The sequence below is a fragment of the Pieris rapae genome, chromosome 20, assembly GCF_905147795.1.
Source record: "Pieris rapae chromosome 20, ilPieRapa1.1, whole genome shotgun sequence".
Lineage (NCBI taxonomy): Eukaryota > Metazoa > Arthropoda > Insecta > Lepidoptera > Pieridae > Pieris > Pieris rapae.
In genome coordinates, this window is record NC_059528.1 from 3,914,424 (window position 1) to 3,934,235 (window position 19,812).

At 33.1% G+C, this 19,812-nt stretch overlaps 2 protein-coding genes across 3 annotated transcripts in view; both read left to right on the forward strand.

Moving 5' to 3' along the window:
- The window catches only part of LOC110998717 (cilia- and flagella-associated protein 44), a 29,051-nt gene extending 24,618 nt beyond the window's left edge, over positions 1–4,433 (forward strand). For both annotated transcript variants that reach the window (XM_045632743.1, XM_045632744.1), the window contains exons 36-42: positions 119–273; positions 736–882; positions 1,344–1,485; positions 2,029–2,185; positions 2,940–3,053; positions 3,703–3,842; positions 4,303–4,433. In XM_045632743.1, the coding sequence (XP_045488699.1) occupies positions 119–273; positions 736–882; positions 1,344–1,485; positions 2,029–2,185; positions 2,940–3,053; positions 3,703–3,842; positions 4,303–4,335 (888 nt within the window). In that variant the 3' untranslated portion in view covers positions 4,336–4,433. The remainder of the gene's footprint in view (positions 1–118; positions 274–735; positions 883–1,343; positions 1,486–2,028; positions 2,186–2,939; positions 3,054–3,702; positions 3,843–4,302) is intronic.
- Positions 4,434–5,000: 567 nt separating this feature from the next.
- Positions 5,001–19,253, forward strand: LOC110998727 (signal-induced proliferation-associated 1-like protein 2). The gene is made up of 15 exons (XM_045632647.1): positions 5,001–6,007; positions 7,501–7,734; positions 7,926–8,211; positions 8,510–9,110; positions 9,848–9,983; positions 11,238–11,353; positions 11,664–11,796; positions 12,240–12,407; positions 12,746–12,915; positions 13,376–13,520; positions 14,053–14,174; positions 14,328–14,717; positions 14,947–15,042; positions 15,533–15,685; positions 16,599–19,253. Exons 1-15 carry the CDS (start codon positions 5,359–5,361, stop codon positions 16,704–16,706), a joined length of 3,507 nt encoding a protein of 1,168 aa, XP_045488603.1. The 5' UTR covers positions 5,001–5,358; the 3' UTR covers positions 16,707–19,253.
- The last annotated feature ends 559 nt before the right edge of the window (positions 19,254–19,812 follow it).

Sequence of the window (19,812 nt, forward strand, 5' to 3'; positions counted from 1 at the left end):
TCATTTACATAAGTCATTTTATACAGTGTTTTGTGAAAAGAAACAAACGCTTAACATCAGCGGGCAAAAGTAAAGATGTCTTGTATGAAAAGGGTAATTAAAGTAATCCAACTTTCAGTCTCTACGTGAAGAAATACAGAGTCTTCGACTTAAACCTTTGTCGTATCGACCACCGATGAAACAAGTGGCTCCGCCTGAATCCGACCGCTCACAAATCTACCTCTTCCAAGTACCGCACACTGCTCGTATGGTGCGGAAAAAATATTTCCCAATGTAAGCGTTTCATTTACTTACAAAAATATCGCTATATAATGCCCAATAATATAATATATAAACCGTATTTTTCAATAAACACCATATCAAGATTCTCTATTACATGTCATGTCTTTCTCAAATAATTTGTTCATATACATTAAGAAATAGACCTAATTTATGTTTTTAAAGAATCTTTTCGAATTTTTTGAACGGTCTCCATTTGTCATAGTCATGACCAGAGTCAAATTTTAAATGACATCTGACGTCATTTTAATTCAGATTATCTTTTATTCCCTAAATAAATAAACTTACAAAACTTAGTACAATATACAATGTAAAGGCGGCAAAACTCATACAACCATAGGTTAAAAATTAATAGGCCAGCGTTTGTCAAAATTTACAGAGGAAACCTCCTTGGTGGTAAAATATATAAATTCATCATTAGTTTGAAATTCGAATTTAAATTTACGTATGTTCCAGAACTCCTCTTGGATCCGTTCAACTGGTGTATGATGTCAACGTCATGAAACTCTTATATGACTGCTTGGATTCGATGAGGGTCACCCGTGATGATGCTGATGAATTGCTTCGTGAGCTCACTGCTGAACTGCCAGATGTTATTTCTGGGTAATTGTAAAATATATGATAATTAGGATCCTATTTCCCTCACAAAATAATATGTATTCTCGAAAATATTGAGTTTATTGTAGGATTTTGTTTGAAGAATTTAACATACTAAAAATGTTGTTATTATTTTATTATAGTTGGGTATTATAGTTATTTAATATAGTACATTGTACTCCTTCCGTCAAGGAACAAAACATATTATAATAATTAAATATACCGAACTTCACACTCAAACCAAACAATGATGATGCAGGAACCAAATACATGATGATTTTAATCTAAAACGATGAACTCGTATGACTTTTTCAGTATCGTATTTTGTAGTCAAATATACATTTACCTCGCACACCTATATAGGTGGCCAAAGCGACACATCCAATTCCAACAATATGGCATAGATATCAAAAGGTCAAACTGAGAAAATCTTTATTTATTACAAAGGAAAAAAAATATTTTGACAGAGCAAAAACTCGATTTGAAGTGGTGGACATGTTAGTGCGCAAATGGCTGTTGAAATATGGCGGTGATCCGAGTATGTACAAGAAACAAACGCGGGCCTTCGATGCTTTAGCTGCATTGGCTGATCGTCTCATACGGCAACATGTGAGAACTTATTTATTATATATATTAGCAAATAAATTTACTAAAGGAACCGTTTGACCAAAAGTAATATAGTTTTCATGTAACAAAGTTTTCTAAAATATATAAAGCTATGCTAGAAGAAACAATTGTCCTACAAGACACAAAGTTTTACTAGAAGAAACCGTATTCTTAAGAAAGCCTTATTTTTTTAGGAATACGGTTTTAAAAGAATCAAATGATTTTAAAAGAATCAAATGATTCTTTTAAAACCGTATTCCTAAAAAAATAAGGCTTTCTTAAGAATACGGTTTCTTCTAGTAAAACTTTGTGTCTTGTAGGACAACTGTTTCTTTTACTTTACAAAAAAAAAAAAAATTACTTGAAGAAACTTTCCTATACCTGTTTTCCAATAAGATACATGATGTTTTACTAAAAGAAACAATTTTTTTTAATAAAGTAGGCAAACGTTTTATCTTCATAATTAACGAGTGCGTTTATCAATTCAAACAAGTAAGTTTTAATCCTGAAAAAGAAAAAAATGGCTTATGAATATCCTACCTAAAGGTCGAGGCAATGGAAGGAACAGATGAGCAATCGCACAAAATCATGGAATCCTTAGAACAGGCTCTCAAAGATGTTTCCGGGTTAAGGAAGCATTTGAATGAGCGCCTTGGGCCGGCCATAGCCGCGTTGATGCATACTACTGAATTGGCTGATTTAGGTAATCCTACACCTTAGTAGCTACTGATTTAAGACCTGCTCTTATTTTGTACGGCAAATTTACCATTTCATTTCTACAGCGATTCCGATTTCAAAGTTAAGTTTTTGTACCACATTATTCTTAATTAACTTCGGTTATTTAAAGACATGCCTTGAAATTAGATTCTTTACGCCTGTGTGTAGTAATCGAGTAGGTTATGGGATCGCTATTGGATTACATGATAAGCTTGCTGTGCTTGTTCTAATTTCTTGCTTTATACATACGGTACGCTGGCGATGTCCTTCCATAGTAATATTCCATAGTGCAATTACTGAATGATTAAGTTTATTTCTACGATAAATAATCATTAAAAAAATATATTTATTTTACTTTCAAAAACTTATTAAATTGTAATCTTCAAGTGTTTTAGGTTATTCCGTATAGTTAGATGGATTTTAACTTGCATCCGTATATTACACAATTTAAAAAATAATTATGTTTTCTTATCAACTATAACTACCACAGTTTTACAAATATTTTGAATTTAGAATTAAAATTATCATGATTCTTAAATCAAATTAAGTGTGTCTGTATTGTTTGTACTAATGGTTTTAAATAACGGTTGTACAACAGTGTTACGAATCGATACTGAATTTATAAAGAAATTAAAATGAAGTATGTACTAGTGTGTAAAACTTGTATTTTGTTTGTAAATTCTAGTAAAATGTAGATGAGAAAAATAAATTAAAAAACTTCAGAACTATTTCTGTTATAGTGACTGAAGAAACAATGACGTCATTAGTAAACTCTTTGGTCGATGAAGAAAACCCTATATCTTCTCAATCTGTGGAGAGCATCGACATGTTAAGTGTGATCGAAGATATCAAAGGTAAACATTATTTTATTACTAATGATTCATTAATTTCATATATCTTATATAGCATGTAATGAAACTTACCTTGAAACTTAATGGAGATTATCTAAGGGTGAGATTAGAACAATTAAAACCTAAGCTAAGCACCCTTGCAGCTGAAGTCTGAATCTTCGAAGCAAAATTACTTGCAAATTCTCAAATGTTTTGTACCAGAATCTGAGTTCGAGGAGAAGAAAAACCAAATTGTATCTGCGCAATTTGCTCGGAACGCAAAAACCAAAAAGTGTCCATTTACTGCCAATTGGTTTTATGTACCATGCATAGTCATTATGTGATGTGTATAAAACTCGCATATTTGTATAGATTAAATAATCCCTACGTATTACAATTTTTGTTCATTTTTTTTATTTTAGACTGCCTTAAAGACGTTAAATGCCTAGGATTGTTAATTAAAATAAACAAGATTATTGTTTAAAATATATATTTTCTAGAATAAATAAAGTGTATTTTTATTTAATAAATTACTTGGTAAAACCTGCATTAAAAGACATTCACGTGAGCAAATCTATCTTAACTCAGATATTTACATAAGATGATTTGATTTGATTTGATCAAGTGCATTGCAAATTACAGCCTTACTCATCTCTACTATCTGTGGTTTTAGATTGCGGAATACAAGCGCCAGCCGATGAGTTGGAACATATAGTGAAATTAGCTATAGAATGCTTGAAGGCGCAGGTGATAAGCGACGATGAGGCTAAGAAAATTGATGAAGAGGTCACTAAAGCAATGAGCGTTGATAGGGTAAAATGTTATATGAATATATTAGCAGTATATTATGTAAACAATGTTTTATTTTTCTTGAAAATGTGTTGTACATGCTTTAAATATTGTAATAACAATATGTTTTGACAACGTCTTATAATTCGATGGAGCCGGCTGCACGCACGAAGAACATGACGCATGCGGCGTTACCTCTGTTCAATTTAAGGCTTGAAGTGCAAGCGAGAGCGCGGAACGAGCGACAAAGAGGCACAATCGGCTGCGTTCGTTCGTTAAAAATTGACATAATTGTATTTTGACCATTTCAACGAAGTACTTAGTGATTTGTTTATCTCTGTTAATTAAGATAAAGAATGTAAAAATGGGTTGTTTATTAAATATGTATATATATCGTATACATATTAACTATATGTATACGATATTAACAGAAAATATTGTTTTTTATGTTATATAAGTATTATATATTAGGTTTTCATTACAGAAATCAATCACGTCCGCAAAGAGTCCTAAGTGAAATAATGCAAAGTTCATACTGAACATATAACCTACGAGGGTAAAGGTAACCGGTATTTAACGGATGATAGAATAAATAATAGCTATCAAACATACAACAAACATAATAAATATATTAAGTTATGAAGAAAATGATTTTAATTTACTTTTATGGTAATGTCAATACTTTGATTTATGTTTATTGTTTTATTATCATTTATTTCTTACAATAAATAAGTTTACATAATGATCGTGTTTTGATTTACATTTTATGATTTATACCACTTATTAGTTAAATATAAGGTTTAACATATTCTACAGCGCTGCCTTGTGGATTTTAAAATTGCCAAATACATATTTCACTTTCAACAAGGCAATCGTGCTAATGTTTTCATTACAGAATGTTACAAGTTTGCATTAATTTTAAAACAATTTGATTTGTATCATTAGGTATAAAATCAGATGTAAAATGTATTTCTTTTAAATACAATATCCATTCATTAAATTAACTTTCTTTAAAACTTATATTCACATTACGACATTATAGAAATTGTTTAGTACCTAGTATGTAATCTTTTAAAAACAATAGGTTTAAGCATGTAACGCATGCAGTCTGTATTGTGTTGACATATGTCACAGACACTCTCCATTGTCACTTTTTACGACTTGTGAGTCCATGACCGTCAATCGTCAGTTTTTCTTTGCAAATTGAATCCGCAGTAGTAATTAAAGCAATAATTTGTGTTTTATCCTGCAAATTGTGAAGTGATAAGTGAAATAAGATTCGTTCTAGAGTGAAAAGTCAACTTTACTATTCTTATATAATCAAGATTATTAAAACTTTATGAAAAACACTATAGATGAGCTCTGTGCTACTTTACAAATACCTAACTGTAAAATGGCAAATTGAATGAATCTATTCATGTTTATAAATAAAAACTAACACATTTTACTACAGCTATGGGGTATTGTTGAAAAAAAAAATTGTATACATGCTAATTGTAATAAGGTAGAGAAATACGTTTAAATCTATTCAAATAATGCGATGTATGCTCCAGACCATCCTAGAAGGAAAGAAGTTAAAGATGCTATGTATCGAAGTAACTCAAGTCTCGACTTGATATACGCTGAACATCCTTCGGGCAACGGGCTCCGACGTGAGTACGGCAGCCATGGCTCTATTGATGTGATAGGTGGCGGAAACGAACGATATATTCCCACTATGGTTCATAATTACAGCGTAGTATCAAGTGGTGATAAACCTTCTAGTGTAACTAGACTCACTGACAGGTTCTCTGAAATCTTAACTACTGATCATGCTGATGGCCCAACTCCAAGAGCTAGTGTAAGCCCCAAACCTCGGCTAAAGCTTAATAAGCTTTGGGGTGGAAATACACCTATAGCAACCCGCCAGTGTAATGATGATACTTCAGTGTCAGGTATTGCTGATGCCACAAAACGAAAACAATTTGCACATTATGACTGCCAGTCACTTATGGCCAACTTAAGTTATGCTGCTGAAATACGAGGTGCCTTATTAAGTAGGCGCCGCAATACAACAACTGGAGCTTCAGCTGCATCTCTATTAGCCACACGTGGTCTACCTCCTGGTGAAGATACAGTTCCAGATACAGGAGATGGCCGCTTTAATGAGATGATTGATAGTTGTCCTTTCTTCAGAAATGAACTAGGAGGTAAGTTTTACTTTGTATACATGCAGTTTCTGAATTATAATTGAATATTTACAATGTAATCTTATTAAATAAAAATTACAAAGTAACAGTTACTAGGTGTCGCTACTTCTGGTTTTCCTCAGATTAATTTGGTATATAATATACCAAAATAAAAAGCAGTGAATATTACAACAAAAGGCATATTAAAGTGGTGAATCATAGCAGTTAAAACTTGTTTAAATGTAGCTAAATAACTGTTATACAGACTTTAGTTGTCTATGTAACATTATATAGCTTTCATTCACAGTTACTGCTATCAGTAGATATATATCTATCAGTAGATATATATATATATTAGGTTCATACATTTATCTTGTTAAAATTATGAATGATCATTATTATCTATGTATGATAGAATTATAATCAAAAAATCTTAGCAATTCTAACCTTCATTTTCTGGTTACTGTATTGTAACTAAAGGCTCTCTAAATATATAAAACAATGTTTGTTCAAATACTTGTAACTCAAAAGTAAGCAGCAATTATAAAAACAAAAGAAAAAAAACCAATACAAAATGTAAATCAATGTAACTGCCAAATATTTAATGTTTATCCCAAAGACATGTTTAACTATTTCTGAAATTAAGAAACCTATATAAATAAAGCTTTTGAAAAGGCAAGATTTATCCACAATATTAAGATAATAGCAGATTTTAGATAGTGATATTTATTGTCAATTTGATCATACATTGGTTTATGTGTGTAGTTTATTTTGTGTAATCTAAGGCAAAAAATATATTAAGCTAAGTACTATTTAGAAATTTACTAAATATTATTTAGAACATAGTGAACTCAATATTTATGTATGGCATTCATTTTATTACATTTCATTGACTGTTAGGCAGCACAAAGTTTGTCGGGTCATAGTATTGCATAAATTCTCAAAATTAGCTTTATATACCACCATTGGCTGAAACAAGAAGTAGTTGGTTATTATGGCATGTAATTGGACTTTCATTTTTAATATATTACTGATCAGTGAATTGATAGTATTTTGCATGACACTTTTTTCACTGCATACATAATTGTTGAAAAGCTAGTCATGCATAGAGAATGTTAATCAAGACTTATCAACTCATTCATATCTGTAACATAATATGAAGACTACTTTTAGAAAATATAATAACAGGAAATCACGGTTGAGTTGAAGCATTGTTTCTTGATACTAATTAAATATGTAGTAAATTTTTATTTAGAATTTGAATACTTATAATATAAGATCTAGGTTTGTTTTGGTTATCTTTTTCTTGCAATTCATATTAATCACCCTACATGTTGTACTTGTACGTTAGTTATAAAAAAAGGACTTTTTTTTACTAATTATATTTAATTATTTTTTAGAAGCCATATACTTTTTTACATAAAAATATTTGGTATTTTTAAGAAGAGAAGAGAAAATAGGTTTTTATTTTTTTTATTTTTACGTAACAATAGAATAATCATTAATTCACGCAGGGGAAGAAGAAAGATGTGTATCACTGTGCCACCGAACTGCTAGAGGCGGTATACCAGGTCAGTTTGGAGGTTGGCATCGTCCTAAAGCTGCATATGGCTTCTCAGTATTGGAGTTTCCTCCTGGCCACACCCATTGGCGTCAAGGTTGCCCTTTCGCAAAATCAGTGTCACCCCTTCCTGTTGAAAGTCAAGATCTTGGAGCACTATATTTTCGAAATTATTTCTATACCCAACGTAAGTATTATTATTTATACTAATCAAATCGATGATCAAAGTATCTTATCGGCCATATTGGAAATTACAAAAGATGTTATATAAATTAAAAATTTTAAGTATAATATACTGTTAATGATGCATTTTTAAGTTTTTTTATTACTACAACGAGAATGCAAAATATTCGAACACTGTCATATTTTTAATTGTAGCTCATCAGAATTGGTTTGGTATGGATGAGAATCTTGGTCCTATTGCGATATCAATCAAAAAGGAAAGGGTAGAACTTCGCCGTGGTGGCGGTGATGCATCAACACCGGCGTCACAGCTCGCTTGGCAGTACAGACTTATTATACGTACTTCTGAACTTCTAACTTTAAGAGGATCCATACTAGAGGATGCCTTGCCTACAGTCAAACCCAGTAATAACAGTGCCACTTATAATACTAAGGAAGTTTTGGAATATATTGCTCCAGAGCTTCAACTTAATTCTTTAAGGTAAATAGATTTTTCTGTCTTAAATTTCATTAAATAAACTGTAGGTTTATGTCCGGTTCAGATAGTTAACATGCAAAGCTATAAACATAAAGAAAATTAAGTATATTTTAGTTAATTGTTAATTAACGCTAAACATTACTTTTACTTTTTGTTCCAAGTCTGTTTCACTTTTCCGTATTAAATAATCGTTGAAATTCAAATCCCGCAAACTCGAGGCTTATATTTTATTAACATTATTATTATTAGCATTATCAAACAAGGAATTACATTTACGTTGTATTTTTAATGTACCTTTTAGACTTGGACTAACAAACACAGCAACAGAGGAACAACTGCTCCGTTTAGACGAACAACGCGTCACAAGACATTATAAAGTCGGTGTTATGTATTGCAAGAGCGGTCAATCGACCGAAGAAGAAATGTACAACAACCAAGAAGCTGGGCCGGCGTTTGTCGAGTTCCTACAAATGTTGGGCCAAACGGTCCGCTTGAAGGATTTCGACAAATACAAAGCCGGTTTAGACAATCGTACAGACTCGACGGGACTTTATTCCGTGTACACTACGTACCAAGGATGCGAAATAATGTTCCACGTCTCCACCATGCTGCCATACACGTCGAATAATAGGCAACAGTTGTTGAGAAAACGGCATATAGGCAACGATATAGTAACAATTGTCTTCCAAGAACCCGGTGCGGCACCGTTCACACCGCGACACATACGATCTCAATTTCAACACGTTTTTGTTGTCGTTAGAGTCATAGATCCGTGTACAGAGAACACTCATTATAGCATAGCTGTAAGTCGTGCGAAAGAAGTGCCTTTATTTGGACCGCCTATTAAAGATGGCGCGGTCTACCCGAAGGGTGATGCGTTTACTGATCTGCTACTTAGTAAGGTAAGGAAGTATGAAACTAAATTTTTGTAGTTTTGTTTTTTGTTTACGAACTAACACTTGGATTCGAGACGTAGGCTTTGTCAAAACGTATGGATTTGAAATACGGGAGTCATAATTAGCTAAGTCCTCTCACTAAATCTGACCTTATCTGTGATTGCATTGTTAATATGACTATTAAACATGTATATAATTAATAAAAAACAATGGCAATACAAGCTTCAAGCATCAAGCCTGGGTCACAAAATGCGTCTATTTCGTAATCATTTGTTTTTCTAATAGGCAAGTAGGCGAACTGCCTTCTGTGCCTAATACATGCCGGCGAATTTTTGTGTCTAAGGCATGCTGGTTTCCTCTCGATATGTTCCTTCACCGTACGAGCGAGTGCGCAGCCGGGGTTCGAACTTACGACATCAGGGATGAGTCGCACGCTAACATTGCATTGGTCTCTGTCCAATATAATTAGTAACATTGTCTATGACTTCGGAAATGTTGAATATCTTTCTTCGTCTCTATTAAAATTCATTAAGCGTTGTTAGTAGTTAATGCGTCTTAATAAGTCATCGTTAAACATATATCTGTCCTTGGAAGTCGGATCTTCTAATAATACTTTTATTATGGGTTATTTTAACAAATAATAAATACTTGGTCAAAAGAAGTGAAAACGATATTTTTTATCTTTGATATTTAAATTATCAAGAAGGTTGGAGTGTTTTTTTTTCATAATACATTACTTTTAGATAATAAACGGTGAGAATGCAGCAATACAGTCGCCGAAGTTTAGTACAATGGCGACGCGGACGAGACAAGAGTATCTTAAAGATTTAGCAAAGAATTATGTCACTGCCACCACACTAGAAACTGGGCAGAAATTTTGTAAGTATACAAATCCAAATAGACAGATTTTTTTTATTTATTAATATACTTTTCGTTAAGCTAGATACAGTCCTACTCCGTCCTTTGATTACGCGTGTACTTAAATCCCCGACATTTTTTTTTAATTACTCTTGTATGTGTAATATTCTACTGTTTCGATATTTGTAAATATGTGAGGAACATGTATACTAACAATACAATAATAGACCTGTATAGTATTTTTATTCTAGTAGTCTATCTTCATATATAATGATTTAACTTATGCATACAAATATTGTAAATTCTATTTTAAAAGAGGTTTTTGACCATTCTTCTCCACATGAAATTACCTTTTGGAAGTTGCAACTAGAATCGTCTTTGTATTTTATTTAACGTTCAAAAGTGCCATTTCAGGTGGTCTAATTGGAATTAATATTAGATTTGATCTGTGTTAAAAGACAATAATATTTATTTAATTTATAATTTATTTATTTACAAAGGATTGTTTATGTTTTAATATCTGTGAGGTAGTATTAAAAACTGACTTTATTTAGTTTACTACTGTTAGTGTAAACGATTGTTTTTAGAGAAAATCCCATTTTGGGTAAGTACCGTTTTATAATTCCTGGGTCATTGGGATGTTTTGAATAAAATGCTCTATTGCATTTTATTTTTACTCTGTATCCACCACACGCATACAACAATATAAGCGAAATGTTAATTACTGTGTAACGAATGATTGTAATATAACAGTCAAAGAGAGTGTCTACATCTGGCTTTCTATTAAAAAAAACAAACTAAAAACTGCACAGCAACAGTTGAAGAGAGTGCCTATGTCTGGCTAAGTGGCTATATTCTCAGGACGTAACTCCGACGATTTTAGAGATCGCCACGTTTATAAATCTAATAAAGCCTGAGTGAGCATAATGTATTGCCGTGGAAGGCTTTGATGGCTTTTGTTTCTATTCAGTTCCATGCAGTAAACGTAATGTCATCATTAACTTACTAATATTTATTATTCCGGTTCCACCACAATGTGAAACCAGCTACCCACAGAAGAGCATACTGCGTACCAGTTTGGCAACGCCCTCGTAGACGTGTGGCATCGTTCATGTCCATTAGCGGCTGAACTTAACATTAGATGAGCCTCCTCGTTTCCTCCCTATAGAAAAGAAAAGAATCTTAAATAAAAGTGCAAGACAGAAGTGTGACACATACCACTGGATTCATAATCAACTACAGGAAATTGTGTCCATAAAATAAATTACTTTTCAGCTATATTTTCTTCTCTTCTAATGAAAAGCAACAATTCTAGTAGCAATAGTACAGTTATACCAAAAACTGATGACTGTACCAATGACGTATTAGTGGGTGGAGCTTTGTGCTTTCATGTAAGTAAAACATATACACAATAAATTTATTTAATCTGAAAATAATATCGTGATATTTTTACATACACCGGTCTTGAATCGAATTAAATTTTCATCGTGTCTGGCGCTTTACTTGGTTGGAAAACATTTTCAAATTACTAGTGTGATGGATTGCTTGTGGGTTCTTATCCCGACTGTAAATAGATCTCTGATCGCAAATAGAACATCTTATGGTGTAAACAAGTATGAGAAAACATGTCTTCTAACCTTGTCACATTCGTCAGGCACTGAACACCCACCAGCTGATGAAACGAGATTTTTTATATTTCAGGTCCAAGTACAAGACGAAGGAGCGGGCGGTACATCCGTTGATTGTATACTTGGCATCTCCGCTGATTCTATAGTCTTTGTTGAAGATCTTTCACGTCAAATTATACTTGCAGTACCGACGAATACATTACTAGGTAACTATATTGTATATGTCAGAGCAATGGCGTTACGACAGTAATGACAGCTGACAAGCTGTCATTGTCGTTATGTCACGGAATGTCAAAGTCTAATCAGTGTAAACCGATGGTAGTGGTTTATTTCATGTTCAAATTTTGCAATAGCAATATTATTGCTAGATCTATAAAAATAACATAATTTGTATTTAAAATTGTCGGGAAGTTTTTTTTTAGCACTCATCTCGAGAAATTTTAAGTGTTAATTATTTTTTAATTTACGTCCATAAGTGATAATTATGTTACCTATATTATGTATAAATCATATTTAATTTTTTAAGTAGCTGGTGTAACGCGTTTTTATATTTATAAAAATTACAACATTATATTGCCGATGTCCAACTTGAAAATTGTGATATTAATGACAATGTAATAGTATATAATATAATATTTTAATTTTTCAGGTTGGGTTATAAGTGGCGAATGGACGCGTATATACTACCATCGTGGTGAGAGCGTACGCGTACGTAACAGTACGGACGTGTTGCTGCGGCGTCTCAGTAGCGTCGCGCCCCAACACGCGCATTCACTCAAAGAAATTACCTTAGAAAGGGGTGCTGCTTCGCAACTCGGTAAGTGTTTTATTAATTTTAATAATCCTAGTGCTTAGAATTACTATATTACATTAGATGTGAAAAAAAATATTGATTTTCTTCGAAAGGTAGACATTATTTGGTGATACCCTCTAAATGATGAAATTGAGAAGATAGAACATTATCTATTTGGTATTACAATTAATGTGTTACATTGATTACAACCGTGGCAATATATTGTCTAAAAATGTGTCTATTGATGAAGTATTTGTATTGCTGTTTATTTTCTAAAATATTTGTTTCCACAAACTTCGTCTTTCTCAATGTATAAGCTGCTGTGCTATATATATATATTTATCACTTTTATATCTATCCAGGTTTCCACGTGCAACCAGACGGCCTTGTAACAGCGGTGGAGGGCGGTGGACCAGCTGCAAGAGCTGGCGTGCGACGAGGTGCCAGACTACTGGAAGTGTGCCGTGCTGCAGTCGTCGCATTACCCCACGACCACCTGGTGGATCTACTCAAGACATCGGATCCAGTTACTGTAAGGATTAAAAAAAAATACATCTTGTGGTTCCACGGCTGTATTGTTTGATATTCTACATGCTCTATTGTCACGATGACGCTTAAAAGTGTTATTTATAAGAGAGCCATTCTTCTTTTTTTTTGTTATAGTCAAAAGAATATGTTCTCTTCAGCGATATAAATTTTGTCAAAAGCACTAAACACAAGCAAAATTCAAAAATTTATGACGTCATAGCATGAAACGCGTTAACAAAGTATTTCCCGCTAAGGATATATAAAACTTCTCGGACTTAGCCATACTATGCTTATTATTATTTTGTAATATATGTACGAGTGTTTAGTATACATGTTTCACTGGAAATCTACCTTGAACAACAAATATTTCAAGTTCGAAATTAGCCAAATCGGTCCAACCATTCCCGAGTTTTAGCGAAGCAAACAACCAGGTATTGATTTATTGTAACCTAATGAACCTCCAGGTGACGTTAACGTTCGCGTCCAGCGGGCGATGTGAGTGCCAGACGTACGCGGGTGAAGCGTGGGCGCAGCAGCCGGGACGACGACGCCTCACCCACGACCGGCCAACTTCGCCCCCTCGCTCCGACAGTTCCGGATATGGAACAGGTGAGTTCAAATAAAACTGACATTGTTCAGAGATTATTTCAGTGCTTTTTAGGAATCGTGTCCTTGTTATTGTAATATCCTTAAAAGGTTTATGAAGGATTTTGAAAATAAAATCACTAATGTGAATGAGGTGGGTACTTCAAGAAAAGAGCATACCAATTACTGAACTTCTGGCAATGTAAGCGCCCATGGGCACTTTACATCAGATGGCCCTCCTGCCCGTTTGCCTGCCTTTTATATAATTTAAAAAAAACAGAATTTCGAAAACGAAAAAAAACAAGGATTAGTTAAAGAACCTAATATCAAATCCTGGCTGTTTATTTCCCGAAGGAACTGAACTGAAAAATATTTCTATTTGATAAGTACATACAGCGAACAGAAATGTGTCTATTACAGACTCCATTGACGTAGAAAAGATTTCTTGCCAAGTATTTTAGGCTTACCTCAATATTTGATGAGTGTGGAAGTAAATTCGTTTCACTCAAAGCAATTTCACGGAATATCGTCGATAACAACTGTTTTTGAATTACAGGTGGATCAGGCCGTAGCGCAGCATCTCCAGGTGGAGAAGCGGTTCGCAGACGATCTCATGATGACGCATCACCAAGGCATCCACGGCGACCCCGTCTCTCTGCCAATACATCGTCTCTCACGGTATGTAATTCCAGAAAATTAAAAAATATATGTGTGTATGTATAATATGTAATTCCTTATAATATCAAATTACTAAATTAAATGTGGTAAAATTTTAAATTATTTGTGACTTTTGGACTTAAATTCATAATACCTGTCTCCATTCCCTTTCAGGAGGAGCTAATGCGACTTATGGACGCAGAACTGGGGGACGCAAAAAATACCGCGTTGGAAAGAATCGCATCTAGCGCTGATAGAGTTGGGTCAAGTGCTGATAGAGTTGGGTCAAGCGTTGATAGAGTTGGGTCAAGCGCTGACAGAGTTGGGTCAAGTGCTGATAGAGTTGGATCGAGTGCTGATAGAGTTGCATCGAGTGCTGATAGAGTTGGATCGAGTGTTGATAGAGTTTTATCAAGTGTTGATAGGGTTGGATCAAGCGCTGAAAGGGTTGGGTCTAGTGGAACAAATGCGCCCACTCCCCAAGGAGCACCTTTGCCGTTGCCCGACGCTTCGGCACTCGACTGGGCTGCACTAGTCCACACTGCGACGCGCGCTATGTTGCAGGTAAGAAATTGTTTATTGCATTTTGATTTTCAATAATTTAAAGTTCGATTTCAGTAATACTGATATCTTCGGTTAGGTTCAGACTTTGGTCTAATGGATTCTAAAAACGAAGAAAAATCAGATTTTCGTATCGCCATATCAAATATTTTGGTTGACTGCTATGAACTAAATTGAAGTTTGATTAACGTTCTAGAAGACTAGTATTCTAAAAAGAAAAATATATTTTCAGATATGTGAAGAGCATCAATATCCATCTTTAGAGAACTCGGATCCACCTCTAGAACCTCTGCCCAGCGAGTCACTACGAGATTGGCCTGAGAGACCAGTATGTATAATTATGTAATAAATTAAAAAGTTCCAAAAAAAAACAATGCATAATAATTACCATTTCATTATTTGATTTTTGTGTACTGCTACATTATTTTATACAGAACACTATTTTGTTAAAATAAAATAAAATATTCTATACCTAGGGTCAACAGTGATAAAGTAGAGTTCCGTTGGTAAAAGAATTTTTCATAGTGGTCCTATAGTTTTGAAACCTATAATACAATCAAATAATCAAATCTTATTCACTTCCTCTTTCTAATATTAGACGATAAATGTGTTCCAAAAGATATATAAATGTATATATATTTTATATTTATGATTTTCTATACTGATAATATAAAGAAAACATTTGTATGTTTGTAACGAATAAACTTAAAAGATTGTGTTTCAAATTCGTTCGCATTATCTTTGAGCGACAAGAAAACTTTTAATTTTTAAAAGTATTGTAAATAATTATAAAAATATTGTAAATAATTAATGTACAGACAAGTGAAAGAACAACGCCTGCTGCGCCAAATACGAGTACAATTACGAGTACGGACTCAACCGCGTGCGCATGCGGACTCAAAGAGCGCGTCGCAACATTAGAGGCCGACGCCGTCTGCGCACAAAGACATCAGCATCAGCTTGAGGAAGAGGTACAGTTAATACTTTTGATACTGTATAGAAGTGTATTATGAATTCACACTTTTAAGATGAAAGTTTTTATATGTAATGCTACATTTTCACAGAGTAACATAGATTATTTAATAACACGATACTTTAGCGAGGCATAAATGAAACATTTTAATACCGGAAAACATTTTGACGGCCTCTCGATATCTATTATACTATATTAATATTCATTTTGAAAAGTCTATTTATTCAGAAAGACTAGTTAGTACATATGTATTATATAATATCTTATTAGCTGAACCGTTAAACATTGTACCATCATCAACATTGTCATTGAATGTTTACAGATAAGTTGAATTTAATTAATGATATTATGAAAGATATGTAATGATATTATAAATACAAAATGAAATGTAAACGAAATACTCGTTATATCGTGCCTTGATTGGTTGTTCAGTTAAGGAGCTAGAAATATTTTCCATAGTTTACACAAAATAAATTTCTGAACGCACGCATAAATATTTTACAACCAAAATATATGCCAATCCTTGATACTAATATTGTAGATTTATCTTGTCTTGTCGAGAGGTTTAACATTCCGATGGGTTGAACAATAAATGTGTGATAGTTTTGACCCACGAAAATTTTGTATTAGTATTTTTCCTCATTTTCTTTAATGTTTCGTAAATTTTCTAATTTTTTAAATATTATTAGATATATTTAACAGTTTATGCCAATCATAATTATAGTAATAGTACGTGATTTTTGTCTAAATTATGAAAATGAAAGCCGAATTTTCTGCCTTCTTCATTATATGAAGCGCTTTACTAAATAAGTGTATGTAATTTACTTTACATAATAAGTGTAATGTATATTTAAGACCAGGAACTTAATAAAGGAATTTTTTTTTTGTAACGATTCGTTTTAATGTTTCAGGTACGTCGTCTAAGACGGCATAACGCGCGGTTAAGAGAGGAATCGGCGCGAGCTGTATGGCAGTTGAGGCATTTTACGCAGTGGCTCAAGCGGACCGTCGACAAATAGTAATATTTTACGTATACCCGTACGTACGCGCGTACGTACTAGAATTAACGAAAAGTACGACAAAACTGTTAATGCAAGCCTCTTATTAAAAGTTCTTATTAGAATTTATTTGGCTTAATTTAAGCTTTTTCCTTATAAATTTTTTGGCTTTAAATTTTTCATGTATTTTTGTGTAACTGATAAATCAATTAATATTTGATATTATTTACAACTTTGCTAGATTTTGTGTACATTGCAATTTAATACAAATCTCATTTTATAACAAAGTTACCGTCCATGATTTTCGATTAAGTCGATTTCTATAGAATTACTGAAGTACCTTGAATGTAAGATTCCGTTGATAAGTGTTATGGGCCTATAAAATAAGTCAATTAATTGTATTTATTGCGTCTAATGCTTATCTAAAGTTTATAATAATCATAATAGTTATAATGATTAGTAGATCCTATTTAATCTATAATATAGACTAGCTAATGTTCATCCAGATATTCTCGACTTCTTAATCTTAGGTCCGTATATTTATAATTTTTTTTAACATTTTCGGCTAAATTCATCGCCCTTGTCACAAGTTTAAAGTAATGTTCCAAAATTTAGTTTTATTAATGTTGTATTAAGGACATGGAATGCCAACTGTCAGCTGTCAAATTATGACAGATGTGAAAGTTCGTTCTCCATGGAACTAATAGATCTATCGAATTGTATATGAAATTAAAGGTTCAAATAGATTTTGAAATGGAAAATGCGGGCCTTTGAAAGGGCCAAATGTGACCTACGAAAACGAAATAATCTAAATACCATTACCATATTAGGTAATAATTAAATGATCTTATTACAATGCTAATAATAAATACTTGAATGCCCCAAAATCATTTACAAATTTAATATACTTTTATGTACATTTGTAGGTATTACAACAGCTCCTTTGCATTCATAATTTAAAATTTAAATTATTATTTAATTTAATGTCAGATCTTGAGATATTAACTCTAGCTACATTTTTCGTTTTTGTAGCGTCCTTTAAATATTGCACATAGTTTTTACTCCATTTCCGTAATAGACCTCCTTCGAAAGCCGAAAAAGAAATCATTCAAATTTTTGAAATTGGAATGGAATTTTTGAAAAAAGAATTCGTAATTGGAATCTATTTTGGTTTCGATGGCGGTCTTTTTGCATTATAGACTGTTGCGTAAAATAAGTTAATATGTAAAGTGATACATGGTATATCCAAAGAATAATTTCTTATGAATGACGAGTATAATCGCGCTGTATCTTATGAATTTTGTGCCTTTCTTCAGCTTCTAGGGAAGCTATTACGTTGGCGACCTTATAACTGTTAATTATAGATTAGTAGTAGGTATTTGTTATTGCCTAACGTATAGTTTTCATATACGATGTTCTCGATAAGTTAACGGTCCGTTATACGCCGTTAACGCCCGGATTATATAATTTTCCATAGACATCATATGTAAAATTTTCAAATATAGTGATATATAGATATAGATTTTGGAATTGAGCAAGAAAACTCAATAAATTTATCAAAAATCAAATCGCTTCAGTTTAAGGTGTTTACTTGTAAGCTGCTACTAATGATAACATATAAACCGTGTTTAAAGGATTTAACGGACCGTTTAAAAGCGGAGGTTAAAATTTGAAGATATTATGTTACGAATTACTGTTATGTATTATAGTGTGTTAAACATATTTGTAATGTCGCTTTGTACTTTTTGTGACGCACATTTGTTTTTGGAAAATTTACACATTTGTTCGCTTATAAGTTAATAATCTTTTTGACATTTTTTATAAGTGGCCATAGACTACAGCAGGCGTGTCCCTAATTTTACGCTACTTTAGTATTTGCATACGATATTAATTTTTTGGCCGTTTAAATAGACTACATAAGGCTGCATATAGTTAGCATGTTTTATTTGATGTATGCTTCTATTTAGTTCCAAAAACGCCCGCGTGGCGCTTCTCAAGTTTTCATACAAAAATTAATCACTGCTATTTTTTACGTCTATAATGTGATTTTTCGAATATCTGTGGAATATTTTGGTCATTACCAAGCGGGTCACGTCTGTTGTAAATTTGTCTTGTGTCCTTTATATTTTCATATGACCGAGTGAAATAGCAAATTACTTCATGCTCGTTATAACAGTTGTGTAAATATGAATCTCAGGCTTAGTTTAAATTCAATGAGAGCTTTATTAGTTTAAGCCACGAACAACGCGTAATTTTACGTTATTTATACGTTAATTAAGGTTTACGATAGTGTTCCCACGTTTTTCACATAATTTTTATGGAGAAGTACAACGATTTTTGCACTTGATAAAAATCCCACCTTTCAGCACTGTTCATGAACAAAATCTTCGTTGGTGTGTAGGTATAATTTATTACCAAAGTGTAGCAATTTACCGCCATATTTTTTTTGAGAATTATCTTTATAATTAGCACGTTTCAGCGGTTTTCATATGTTTACTGTTATCTTAGATAAGTATTTTCTACGTTTATTTAAGGACATTCCAGTATATTAAAGTATATACCAAAGAATCGTATTATTTTACAATCCCTTTAAACTACAAAATAAATCAGCTGCGCTGCCAGCTTTTTAGGAGTCAATCTTCGATATCTGTATATCTCGTTTGTCAATCTAAAACGCAAATAGGTGATCAGCTGAGTGCCTGACGAACGCCGTCGATTTTTTTGGGTCTATGCCGAGCAGGTTTCCTCAAGATGTTTTCCTATACCATTTGAGCGAATGTTAAATGTGCATAGAAAGTCCATTCGTGCAGAGCCGCGGTTCGAACCTATGACCTCAGTTATGACAGGCGTACGCTGAAGCAGGTTTATAATTGGTTCAAGTTAAAAGGAGGCGACTAATCGAATTTTTTTTTGTGAATATTTGTTCGTTTTGGGCATGCTCACAACAACTGAATATTCGCGATTCACCTGTGCTCTATCCAACCTTCAGTTGCAGTCAAAATGGCGGACGGAGAGGTGGTGGCTACTGACTTGTTATGTAACATTCAAAGGGATTTGCCAAAAAACCGACAGCCGAGCTCCCATGGAGCTGCACAGCTCGATGTCCTGACATGTCGAATATTCGACT

Excerpts from the sequence above, each read along its gene's own strand:
- LOC110998727 (XM_045632647.1), top strand. The coding sequence starts at position 5,359 with ATGTATGCTCCAGACCATCCTAGAAGGAAAGAAGTTAAAGATGCTATG. Across the intron at positions 11,797-12,239 it reads ACCGACGAATACATTACTAG|GTTGGGTTATAAGTGGCGAA; the intron begins GTAACTATATTG and ends TTAATTTTTCAG. Across the intron at positions 14,175-14,327 it reads CCAATACATCGTCTCTCACG|GAGGAGCTAATGCGACTTAT; the intron begins GTATGTAATTCC and ends ATTCCCTTTCAG.